At 45.6% G+C, this 13,249-nt stretch overlaps 1 protein-coding gene across 1 annotated transcript in view; it reads right to left on the reverse strand.

Moving 5' to 3' along the window:
* The window catches only part of trip4 (thyroid hormone receptor interactor 4), a 139,662-nt gene that overhangs the window by 29,142 nt on the left and 97,271 nt on the right, over nucleotides 1–13,249 (reverse strand). The window contains exon 12 of the mRNA XM_072493034.1: nucleotides 13,085–13,181. Coding sequence (XP_072349135.1) covers nucleotides 13,085–13,181 — 97 coding nt within the window. The remainder of the gene's footprint in view (nucleotides 1–13,084; nucleotides 13,182–13,249) is intronic.

Genomic DNA, 13,249 nt, shown 5'->3' on the forward strand with positions numbered 1-13,249 from the left:
AGGAGAGGATGTTTCCACTGTAGAAAAAACTAGAACCAGAGGGCACAGCCTCAGACTGAAGGGTCGATCCTTTGAAACGGAGATGAGGAGGAATTTCTTCAGCCAGAGGATGGTGAATCTGTGGAACACTTTGCCGCAGAAGGCTGTGGAGGCCAAGTCACTGAGTGTCTTTAAGACAGAGATAGATAGGTTCTTGATTAATAGAGGGATCAGGGGTTAGGGGGAAAGGCAGGAGAATGGGGATGAGAAACATGATAGAATGGCAGAGCAGATTCGATGGGCCAAATGGCCTAATTCTGCTCCCATGTCTTCTTTTAAATAAATTTGTGGAGTACCCAATTATTTTTTTCCCCAATCAAAGAGTAATTTAGCATGAACAATTCACCTACCCTGCACATCTTTTTGGATTGTGGGGGTGAGACCCGCACAGACATGGGGAGACTGTGCAAACTCCACACAGACAGTGACCCAGTGCTGGGATCGAACCTGGGTCCACGGCGCCATGAGGCAGCAGTGCTAACCACTAGGCCACTATGCTGCCCCTCTGCTCCTTTGTCTTATGGTCTTATACCAACTGGATGAGAGTTATCACTCTCCATTTTTAAGGACAATGCAAATTGAGTTTGGGCAGTTTCAACAGAATTCCTTGTGGCCACACATCACAAAACAGCCCCCAATTCAACACTATTGACAACCTCTTTCAAAGAGGCTACAGGGTGGCTGGTGTTGGAAATGTAAAAATGCTAAAATGGTGTAAACAGAGAAGTGTCTACTCTGTCCAGACCTCTCACGATTCTGAGTAACTCGATCAGATCTCCTCTCAACCTTCTCCTCGCCAAGGAAAACAGTTCCCACTTCTACAATCTTATCTACCTAACTGAAGTTCGTCACCTCTGGGACCATTCTCATGCATTTTTTTTGCACTCTCTGTAATGCCCTCACATCATTCCCAAAGTACAGTGCCCACAACTGGACGCAATTGAGGCCAACCAAACGTCTGTACAAGTTTAGCATAACTTCCAGCTTGTATACACTATGTCCGTATTAATAAAGTCTCGGATGCCGTATGCTTTATTAACGACTCTCTTAACCTGTCTTGCTACCGTCACAGACTTATGCACCGATAGACCTATGCCCCTACACCCCATTTAGAATTGTACTATTTTATATTGTCTCTCCACAGTCTCACTAACAAAATGATTCACCTCTCATGCATTAAATTTCATTCCACCAACTTGCCCATCTCCTTCTGAAGTTCAACACTATCCTCCTCATCGTTCACAATGCTTCCAAGTTTTGTATCATACGCTAATTTTTGAAATTGTGCCCTGTACACCAAGGTACAGGACATTAATATGCACCAGAAAGAGCAAGAGTGCCAACACTTAGCCCGAGGAACCAGTAAAAACCTTCCGCCAGTCTGAAAAATATTTGTCACCATTGGAGGTTAATCTGACTGGTGTAGCCACTTAAAATGGCTAACTCCCGATTTTAAAATGGCGAACGGCAAAGGCTGATGGGAAAATCAGCCAACAGGACAAAAACGAGCAGCTGCAGGTTGACTGTGTATTTACCTCTGGAAAGTCCAGACAAGATCAATACCAGTAACCATCAGCATAACAAAACACCAGCCATCTGCATACTAATCAGCAATCCCCAGGAACAATGAGCAACATTTAGATACATAAAGCAAAACCAGACTCTTTGGCGCCAGCAGAAGCCCACACAAAGGGAGGTGAACGAGCACCTCAAGACCGCCCATCGATCAGGGAACCGCTCCAGCATTGGAGAAAATCGAACCAAGCGATTGGGACAAAGTCCAATCACTTGGGACCAGGCACAGGGTCGGCCCGGAAAGGCGGGAAGCCCCTGGGGACTATAAGAATTGAGCCCCAAGTTCAAGGCGCTCTCTCTTCCAGCTCTCTTCACTCGCTCTTCAACAGCCACTCAAAACTGTAAGTCTTACTTCAACGCTCGCTACGAGATAGGCGCTCCTAGCTATCAATCTGTACCAACTTTGAATCCCGCAGGCTCAGAACCCGAAAGAAAGGCCATTCGTTTCCCTGACCTGGTGGGCCAGTTCCAAGTTAAGTATTGGCCTGTTAGCTGTAGAAGTAGCTTAGGCGTAGAATTTGTACATGAGTAGTGATTACTGTGTATAATAAATGTGCTTTGATTTAAATCTTACTAAGCGGTGTATTGGATTATTGATCATTACTTGGACTTGAACCACGTGGCGGTATCAGAAAGATACCTGGCGACTCAAGAGCAAAGGAGATAAAACAGAGCAATTAAACTAAGGCAAAATCAGCAACACTGGCCTTTAGTTGCTGGGCTAATTGTTTTGAATAAGGGTGCAACATTTGTAATTCTCCAGTCCTGTGGCACCGCCTAAGGAAGGCTAGAAAATTATCGACGGTGTCTCCACAATTTCCACTTTCACTTCCCCCAGTATCCTTGGATCGCACCTGGCCCTCATTTCGCATCAATTCTACATACAGCCTATCTAATACCTGCTCCTCATTGATTTTACACCCTTCAAGTGTCTGGCAAACCAACTCTTTCACCATAACCTGAACAGCATCATACTCTGGCAAAGACAGAGGCAAAATATTAATTTAATACTTCAGCAATGTCCCCAGCCTCCATGCCTATCTCCCCTTTTTGGTCCCGAATTTTTGGCTCTTTTTAAACCACCCTTTTACTATTTACATGACTATAGAAAACGTTTGGATTCATTTTTAATGTTAGCTGCCAGTCTCTTTTCATACTCTCTCTTTTCCTCTCATATTTGCTTTTTCACTCCCCTATAAACCATCCATATTCAGCCTGGTTCTTGGCTTTATTATCGCCCGACATGTGTCATGTGCATGCTTTTCTTCTTCAGCTTAATTTCCATCACTTTCCTCACCCAGGGAGCTTTGGATTTGTTTGTCCTGCCTTCCCACTTTGTGGGAATATACCCTGTCTGAGCTCGAACTTGCTCTTCACGAATGGCAGCCCAAATGGCAGCTTAGATACCATTTTGCCTGCCAACATGTGACTCCAGTTGATCTGGGTCAGATCCATTCCCTCCCCCGTTGAAGTTGGCTTCATCCCAGTTAATTATTCTTCCTCTAGACTCTTCTTTGTCCAGTTCCACAACCAAACTAAACCTTACGATACAATGATCACTGTCTCCTAAATGTTTCCCGACTGTTATTTGATCCATTTGGCCCACCACATTCCAGGAACCAGGTCTAGCAATGTCTCCTTCCTCATCTCATTCGAATAGAAACCTACTGCTGTAGAAAATTTTCCTGAACACACACCACAAATTCTTATTGTCTTCTGTCCTTTACACCAACACTAACCTAGTTTATATGCAGATAAAGTTTCTAATTATAATTACTCTTAATTCTTTCACCTCTCTGTAATTTCTTCACAAATTTGTTCCTCTATATCTTTCCCACTTGGTGGTGGTCCACCGAGACTACACCGAGCAAAGTAGTTGCACATTTTTTTGTTCTGTAGCACTAGCCAAATAGATTCTGTTATTGACCCCTCCAGAACATCCTCTTTCTTCAGCACAATGCTTTCCTTAATTAATACTGCAACCACTTTTCCTACCCTCATCTTTCCTGAACACCTTGTATCCGGGAATATTTAAAACCCAGGGCTGCCCTTCTTTCAGCCCCGTCTCTGTTAATCACAACATCATGGGTGTGATTCCCTTGCACAATGCAGCCGGAGAATCTCGGGAGAGCCCTCCAGCGGACCTTGCGGCAGCCTCTGCGCCTCGCGGCATTCACCCAAGACCCATGAGATGTCGGAGTCAGAACGCCACCCAGCCACCGCCGATTCTCCGGCCTCCCCAGGGAGGCTGCAGCCGGGCGTCGATCAGTGCCTGTCCACACAAACGTGGACCCAGGCGGAACGGCACCCGGAGGGTCTCCTGGGCAATCGGAGACCCCTGGGTGGTCAGGGTAAGTGCAGGGTGGCTCCCTGGTCCACCCCCTGGAACGTGGGCATCTTGGCACTGCCCACCTAGCATCTTGGCACTGCCAGGATGACGTCGCTAAACCAGCACGAGCACTGCCAGGCTGGCAGTGCAAGGGTGCCTGAGTGCCAGGGTGGCTCGTTCGAGGGTCAGAGGCTAAGCGGGGCTATGCCCGTGAAATTAGGGTGAAGGGAGGGTTTGAAAGGTGGGGGAGTGCAGGAAAGGTAAGTAGCGGCCTCCGGGAGGATTGGCGGGGGAGGGGAGTGACGGGTGTGGGCTCTGGAAAGGAGGGGTGCTATCGTGTGGGAGGTGACATTGCCCAAGGGTGGGTGATGTGCTCACTTAGAGATCGGGGCACCCTTTCAAAATGGCGGCCCGATGAGTTCAGCTCCCCAGTGTTTAAAAAAATGCTAAGTGTGGGCTAAACCGGTGAGAAACTCCCCAGGGCCCCAAAAAGTGACCAAGTGTCATTGAATAGCGGTGGGGAACTCGCCAGCAAGAAACTCCCTGAAAATCCCGCCACAAATCAACTTGGAATTTTTTTGGGAGAATCGCAAATATTTCCTCATGACAATCTGTGTCGGTGACTCAGCAATCTTATTTACCACACTCCAAGCATTTACATTCATGCACAATAACCCTAAAGTAGACTTTATTACATACGCCTTTACTCTGAACCCACATAATAACTTGCGATTTCCCCTCAGTCCACTCCTATCTATTATTGAACTATCTCTTCTGTAGTACTGCCCAGTATTCTAACTTCATGCACCTTATTTCTCTTTACTACTCCGATATCTTGGTGTCCATTAACCTTTGAATTTGATTAAAACCCTCTCCAACCGGATCGGTGACCCTCCCATGAAGACATTGGCGAAATGAAATGTAACTTTCGATCACACAGAACGATCAAAATAAATAGTGCAGATAATTGAAGGAGAAGCTGGATAGGTGCGTGAGGGGGAGGGGAATATAATAATATGCTAATCTGGTTTGAAGCAAGTTGAGGGAGGCTTATGCAAAGAATGAACGCTGGCATAGTTGGGCTATGCTTAAGAGTTGCATGGCGTGGGGGGGGGGGGGGGAGGCTGGCACAATGGTTAGCACTGCTGACTCACGGCGCCGAGGGCCCGGTTGGATCCTGGTCCCGGGTCACATGTCCGTGTGGAGTTTGCACGATCTCCCCGTGTCTGCGTGGGTCTCACCCCCACAACCCAAATATGTGCAGGGTAGGTGGATTGGCCACGCAAAATTGCCCTCTAAGTGGAAAAAAATAATTGGGTACTCTAAATTTAAAAAAAAGAATTGCATGGCGTTATCTATGGCGCTATACCAAGACAAGCAGTGGAGTTCTCCCACCTTTGCCCTGGCCAATGTTTACCCTGTTATCAATGTGACTCCATAAGTATTTCATTGGCTGCCAAATGCTTTGGGGTGTTATGAAAGGCACTATATCAACCCATGTCTTTCTTTTTTTCCTTTTACTTCCATATAATTGGATGCCAAAAGATGAAGATCCAGTTTGCGGAAACGGGAGGTAGTTTTTTTTTTCTTATGCAGACTGTTTCTAAAAGCTCAAAAGGTCAGCGCACTGAACTTTTCACTCCCTGCATGACATCAATTCACATCTGGATGTACAGAGAACAGTGTCAGTGTGTGCGCAATGATGAGTCACTTACCATACCGCAGCCACCATTACCAAGAACACACAAACACTTGACAGGCAGAGGTATGCTGTCTACCTAGGTGCAAACCTAGCTTATTAAGAGCTATGGAGCATTCCATTGACAATAGCTTCATCTTAAAACTGTACCGTTGTTAGGGAAGCCAATCCTCAAACACTAAGAGGGTAACTGTATACTTTCCAACTAGGGTGTACATTGAACAAAAGTAAATGGAGATCATAGAATTTACAGTGCAGGAGGTCGTCATTCGGCCCGTCGAGTCTGCACCGGTCCTTTGAAAGAACACCCTGCCTAAGCCCACACCTCCATCCCATCCCCACACCTCCACCCTATCCCAGTGACCCCACCTAACCTTTTTTGAACACTAAGGGCAATTTATCATGGTCAATCCACCTAACCTGCACGTCTTTGGACTATGGGAGGAAACCGAAGCACCCGGAGGAAACCCACGCAGACACGGGGAGAACGTGCAGACTCCGCACAGACAGTGACCCAGCGGGGAATCGAACCTGGGATCCTGAAACTGTGAAGCAACAGTGCTAACCACTGTGCTACCGTGCTGCCCTAATCATTTCACACGGTTCCTTAATTCCAGCATTTTTGACATACACTTTTCCAGTGTGTGCACTTGGGAAGTGGATAGGAAAGAGGATTCTTCAGGAAAGTGTATTAAATCACATCATGGATTGGGAAAACCTGGGTTTGTGCCCGAAATGTTCCCACTTTTTAAAGGAAGTGCAAAACAGAGGTCAAGAACCTCCTTTCAAGGAGGCTATCGGAACAAGGACAACAAAAAAAAAAAAAAAATTTATTTTCAAGAACTTAGACCAAAATGAGCACTTTGTCCTGTACCTGGTATTTTGACAATGAGGTTCAATTTAGGACATCCCAAAGCGCTTTACTTTTAAAGTAAAGCAACTGTAGGCAAACAACGTGGTCAAGTTACACATTGAAAGGTCCCAAAAGTAGCAACAAATGTACCAGATAATCACTGCTGGTGTTGATTGAGGGAGTAATGTTGGCCAGGATACAGGAGAACACACTGCTCTTTGTCAAGTAGTGCACTGGGACCTTTTATGCCTGTTTGAACAGGCAGATGGAGCCTTGGCATAATGTCTTGTCTGAAAGAGAGCTTACAATGTTTCTCGGTCCACCCTATTACAGTGCAAGACCCTTTACTCAAACAGAGATGCTGATTGTAAGCCTTGGAGAAATAAAATGTTTTGGTGCCGTTTACTTCCCCTTTTATACCAGCCAAGGAATTAAAAGGTCACTGAGCAGAATCTGTCGAAACCTTTTGAAGAAGAATTCTGACCCACTCTCAATTGGAAAAATACAGGTTTTATGCTGGAACATGGTGGTGATGGAACGGTTTAAAAACAGGCCCCGAGTCAAAACAAATTGGACAGACTGAATAGCCTTCCTCAATCCTGCTTATGTTTGAAAAATAACAGCACTGCTGTTGAGAGGTTGGTTAATGGAGTAATTATTGTCTCCATCATATGTTCCACCTTCAAATGACTGTTCTTAGTTGAATCACAACTACATTTCATTTAACTCCGAGGGCTGTAAATTCTAATGAGTTACAAGGTTTCTTGGTCTTGCTGCCAAATTTTAAAGCTCCAATCCCAGTCAAGTTCAAAGCTGTTAAGATTAGCAAAAGGCTGGGGTGCAAAATAATTAAGACAAACTGTTAACAAATATTTCCATGTTGCATCCAATACTGTTATAGGATACTCATTGGACCTCATGATTGCATACAAGTGGTTTAAGGCGTGTTTTGTAATAAGGGTGCGGTGTATGAATAAGATGTTGCAAAGCATGTTTGTATAAAATTTTTATGAAATAGTTCTCTGATAGCTCAGAACTTGAGTATTGCCAGGAACAGCACGGTGGCACAGTGGTTAGCACTGCTGCCTCACGGTGCCGAGGACGTGCGTTCGATCCTGACCCCGGGTCACTGTCCGTGTGGAGTTTGCACATTCTCCTCGTGTCTGCACATCCCAAAAAGATGTGCAGGGTAGGTGGATTGGCCACGCTAAATTGCCCCTTGATTGGAAACAAAAGAATTGGGTACTCTAAATTTATAATAAAAAAAAGAACTTGAGTATTGCTGAAAAAAATAGATATGTCAAAGCTTTTTGTTTTGCACTCATCAGGACTCATATGCGATGCTTGTACACCAAAGAGCCCTGTGAGGGGAGGAGTGTAGCGACTGTGAAGGAACGCCGTTATAGTTCCAATGTCAGGGCGGTGTGTGGCTTTGAGGGGGAACTTGCAAGTGGCAGTGGTGTTCCCTGTTGTTGTCCTTGTCCTTCTAGGTGGTAGAGATTCCCCACTATTGGTTGCTGTGCCTTCAGCTGTATCGCTCCCAAGAGTTATTCCCTTCCTAAAATCTGTCAGTGGGCCCCTCTTCTTTCACAGAGGGTGCAACTAAAATTAATTGCTCTTTGACTCGGTGTCAATTTTTGTTTCTTTGCATTTTCCCGTTTTCTGGCAGGGTTTTACTGCATCAAATTGTTGGGTGAATACAAGCTACAAATTTAAAGATCCAAGCATGATGTTGGGTGTACTTCACAAGAATACCAGTATAATTTATACTGTATGAGAAGAGAGTGCTGAACAGGTGGCAAGTGGACTCTGATTGATAGAGGCATTGCCTTGGAGAATGCACCAGCTGATGGTGACTGACAGTTAACCGCCAAGCATTGTTTAAAATTTAAACCAGGCAGCTTAACCACGATTGGTCAAGGCATTGCCCTAAGGAATGAGTCAGTGAATGGCTGTCACTTATTCTGTTTGGTTCAAACAGGTGCAATGTGTGCACATGTTCTTTCTGTCTGCAAAGAATAGGGCCTTGTACATCAATATATGTAGCTTCCAGCACAAGCAAATGTGCTACACTGCGAGCCCGACTGACATTCTTAAATTGCTTGTCAGCGTAATTCTTAGCACACTGCGGATTATTAAGATTACCCGTGAAGGGCAAGGCATCTCAAAAATTTGAGCAGCAGGTGAAGTTAGCTGTTGCATGCTGCTACTATGCAATAACAACACGAGTGGTATTCGCCACTAATAGGATGCTGTCATCAAGCCAAAAAGACGTTCTGCTTATCACCCAAATGAGTAATGCAGGAAAAGAGTTTCAATGCCAGTGAGATGCTAGGTATGTCGGCTGCACATCCCAAAGGCTCGCAGATCCTATCAAATACCATACTGATACTTGCAACTGGCAAGGTATAGACTGTACCCAACCAGATCATGGTTACAAAGCTCAAAACACAGTGTCCGACATTCAATGTGATTCTGCGATTGAACAACATTTGCTAAGTAATCCTCATTGTGCAAAGAATTACGCTGACAATCAATTTAAGATGATCCGTTGGATTCATAATTTGCGTGTACGTGAAGCTACATATATTAATACACAGCACCCTCTTCTTTGCAGACAGAACATGTACACACAGACCTTCTGGGATACCAAAAATCTGTCTATCTCAGCCTTAAATATATTCAACGATGGAACATTCACAGCCCTCTGGGGTAGAGAAATCCAAAGGTTCACAACTGAATGAAAAAAAATCTAATCTCAGCCCTTAAGACCCCTAATCGCGAGACTGTGTCCCCGTGTTCCAGATTCCCCAGCCAGGGGGAAAGAACCTGTCAACTTGTATATATCATTTAAATTTTTTTAAATAAAAAGAGTACCCAATTCTTTTTATCAATTAAGGGGCAATTTAGCGTGGCCTATCCACCTACACTGCACATCTTTGGGTTGTGGGGATGAGACCCACTAGTAAGTTTGCAGACGACACAAAGTTGGTGGAATTGCGGATAGCGATGAGGACTGTCAGAGGATACAGCAGGATTTAGATCGTTTGGAGACTTGGGCAGAGAGATGGCAGATGGAGTTTAATCCGGACAAATGTGAGGTAATGCATTTTGGAAGGTCTAATGCAGGTAGGGAATATACAGTGAATGGTAGAACCCTCAAGAGTATGGACAGTCAGAGAGATCTAGGTGTACAGATCCACAGGTCACTGAAAGGGGCAACACAAGTGGAGAAGGTAGTCAAGAAGGCATACGGCATGCTTGCCTTCATTGGCCGGGGCATTGAGTATAAGAATTGGCAAGTCATGTTGCAGCTGTATAGAACCTTAGTTAGGCCACACATGGAGTATAGTGTTCAATTCTGGTCGCCACACTACCAGAAGGATGTGGAGGCTTTAGAGGGGGTGCAGAAGAGATGTACCAGGATGTTGCCTGGTATGGAGGGCATTAGCTATGAGGAGCGGTTGAAAAAACTCGGTTTGTTCTCACTGGAACAAAGGAGGTTGAGGGGCGACCTGATAGAGGTCTACAAAATTATGAGGGGCATAGACAGAGTGGATAGTCAGAGGCTTTTTCCCAGGGTAGAGGGGTCAACTACTTGGGGGCATAGGTTTAAGATACGAGGGGCAAGGTTTAGAGGAGATGTACGAGGCAAGTTTTTTTACACAGAGGGTAGTGGGTGCCGGGAACTCGCTGCCGGAGGTGGTGGTGGAAGCAGGGACGATAGTGGCATTTAAGGGGCATCTTGACAAATACATAAATAGGATGGGAATAGAGGGATATGGACCCAGGAAGTGTAGAAGATTTTAGTTTAGACGGGCAGCATGGTTGGCACAGGCTTGGAGGGCCGAAGGGCCTGTTCCTGTGCTGTACTTTTCTTTGTTCTTTTTGTTCTTTGACCCACGCAGACATGGGGAGAATGTGCAAACTCCACACGGACAGTGTCCCAGGGCCAGGATTGAACCCGGGTCCTCGGCGCAGTGTGACAGCAGTGCTAACTACTGCGCCACCGTGCTACTCTTGTTGCACAAAGCAATGAGATAATTTTTCTAAACCCCAAAAAGAATAGGCCCATTATTTACTAAGCCACTCATTACAGGCAACTCTCTCATAAGACATTGGAGCGGAATTAGGCCACTCGGCCCATCGCGTCTACTCCACCATTCAATCATGGCTGATATTTTTCTCATCCCTGTTCTCCTGCCTTCTCCCCATAACCCCTGATCCCCTTATTGATCAAAAACCTATCTATCTCTGTCCTAAAGACACTCAGTGATTTGGCTTCCACAGCCTTCTGCGTCAAAGAGTTCCCAGGACCCAATCTCGTGAACATTTGCTATTCTGCCTCCTTAGATATGGAGACCAAAACAGATCTGATCTCAAAACCCTGTATAAACTGTACCAAAACCTCCTTACTCTTGGAATTCCAATCCCCTTACAATAAAGGGCAACCTGCCATTTGCCTTCCCAATTGCTTGCTGTATCTGCTTGCTAACTTATACTTCCTTATGCAAGGGCACCCAAGTCCCTTTGAACATCAACATTTGCAAGTTTAATGCCTTTTCAAAACTATTCTGCTTTCTATTTCATAGTTTATCATAGAATTTAAAGTGCAGAAGGTGGCCATTCGGCCCATCGAGTCTGCTCCGGCTCTTGGAAAAAGCACCCTACCCAAGGTCAACACCTCCACCCGATCCCCATAACCCAGTAAGCCCACCCAACACGAAGGGCAATTTTGGACACTAAGGGCAATTTATCATGGCCAATCCACCTAAACTGCACATCTTTGGACTGTGGGAGGAAACCGGAGCACCCGGAGGAAACCCACGCACACACGGGGAGGATGTGCAGACTTCGCACAGACAGTGACCCAAGCCGGAATCGAACCTGGGACCCTGGAGCTGTGAAGCAATTGTTCTATCCACAATGCTACCGTGCTGCCCACGTACTATTTGACCAAAGTGAATAACTTCACACTTCCCTACATTATTCCATCTGTCATCTTGTCGTCCACTCACTTAATCTGTCTATGCACACTGCAGCCACACTATGTTCCCCTTAGAGCTTACATTCCCATCTAGCTTGGTATCATCAGCAAACGTGGATGCATTACTCCCAGTCTCTTCGTCCAAGTCATTAATATAAATTGTAAACAGTCGAGGCCCCAGCAATGACCCTTGCAGCACTTCACGATTCACAGCCGGTCAACTTGGAAAAACCCCTGCCACAGTGGGTTAGCCCACGGCGCTAAGGTCCCAAGTTCGATCCCGGCTCTGGGTCACTGTCCGTGTGGAGTTTGCACATTCTCCCCGTGTTTGTGTGGGTTTCGCCCCCACAACCCAAAGATGTGCAGGGTAGATGGATTGGCCACGCTAAATTGCCTCTTAATTGGAAAAAATTAATTGGGTACACTAAATTTATTTTTAAAAACTTGGAAATAAACCCGTTTGTCCCTACTTTCTGCTTCCTGTCTGTTAACCAATCCTCCATCCATGTTAATATATTACTCCCAACTCTGGGTGGCACGGTGGTGCAGTGGTTAGCACTGCTGCCTCACGGCGCCGAGACCCGGGTTCAATCCCGACCCGGAGTCACTGTCTGTGAGGAGTTTGCACATTCTCCCTGTGTCAGCGTGGGTCTCACCCCCACAACCCAAAAATACGTGCAGGGTAGGTGGATTGGACATGCTAAATTGTCCCTTAATTGGGAAAGAAAAAGAATTGGGTCCTCAAAATTTATATTTAAAAAAATACATTACCCCCCAACTCTAATGAGTCCTATTCTTGCATATTAACCTTTTAGAGTAGCATCTTTGGTAGCTCCCCTTTAGGGATAGGGAGGAAGTTCCAGAGCTTAGGGCCCAGGCAACTGAAGACATGGCCCTTAATGGTGGAGTGATTCAAATCAGGGATGGTCACGAGGTCAGAATTGGAGGAGTGGAGTTATCTTGGAGGGTTGTGGGGCTGGAGAAGATTCCAAATATCTGGCGAGACAAGCCATGGAGCGACTTGAAAACAAAGATAAGGATTTAAAAAATAGAGTGATCTATAAAAAGGGTATAAAGGAGTAAGCAGGAATAGTGGAACCTAACCCACCCGGAGTATATATGTGCTCAAACAAAAATTTAAAGAAAGAATTGGAAACAGAAGGGCATTAACTTTGGCAAAATAGTGCCTCGGGCAATGAAGGTTATACAGGGCAGCACGGTAGCCTTGTGGATAGCACAATTGCTTCACAGCTCCAGGGTCCCAGGTTTGATTCTGGCTTGGGTCACTGTCTGTGCGGAGTCTGCACATCCTCCCCGTGTGTGCGTGGGTTTTCTCCGGGTGCTCCGGTTTCCTCCCACAGTCCAAAGATGTGCGGGTTAGGTGGATTGGCCATGATAAATTGCCCTTAGTGTCCAAAATTGCCCTTAGTGTTGGGTGGGGTTACTGGGTTATGGGGATAGGGTGGCGGTGTTGACCTTGGGTAGGGTGCTCTTTCCAAGAGCCGGTGCAGACTCGATGGGCCGAATGGCCTCCTTCTGCACTGTAAATTCTATAATGGCCCAAACTTCAGCCTTGATTACAGAATAAAGTCAGTCACTTACAGATCTTGTGTTGTCCTTTAATTGGAAATTTCACCAGCAGTTCCTGGGGATTGGTGCAAACAAACACAAATGGAGAACCACACTCCTGGTCTGTAAACTGAAAACAGAAATTAAATGTTAATATTTTTCACCCACCATTTCCAAATTGAAATGGTTATTATCTGA

This window comes from Scyliorhinus torazame, chromosome 30 (genome assembly GCF_047496885.1).
Source record: "Scyliorhinus torazame isolate Kashiwa2021f chromosome 30, sScyTor2.1, whole genome shotgun sequence".
NCBI lineage: Eukaryota > Metazoa > Chordata > Chondrichthyes > Carcharhiniformes > Scyliorhinidae > Scyliorhinus > Scyliorhinus torazame.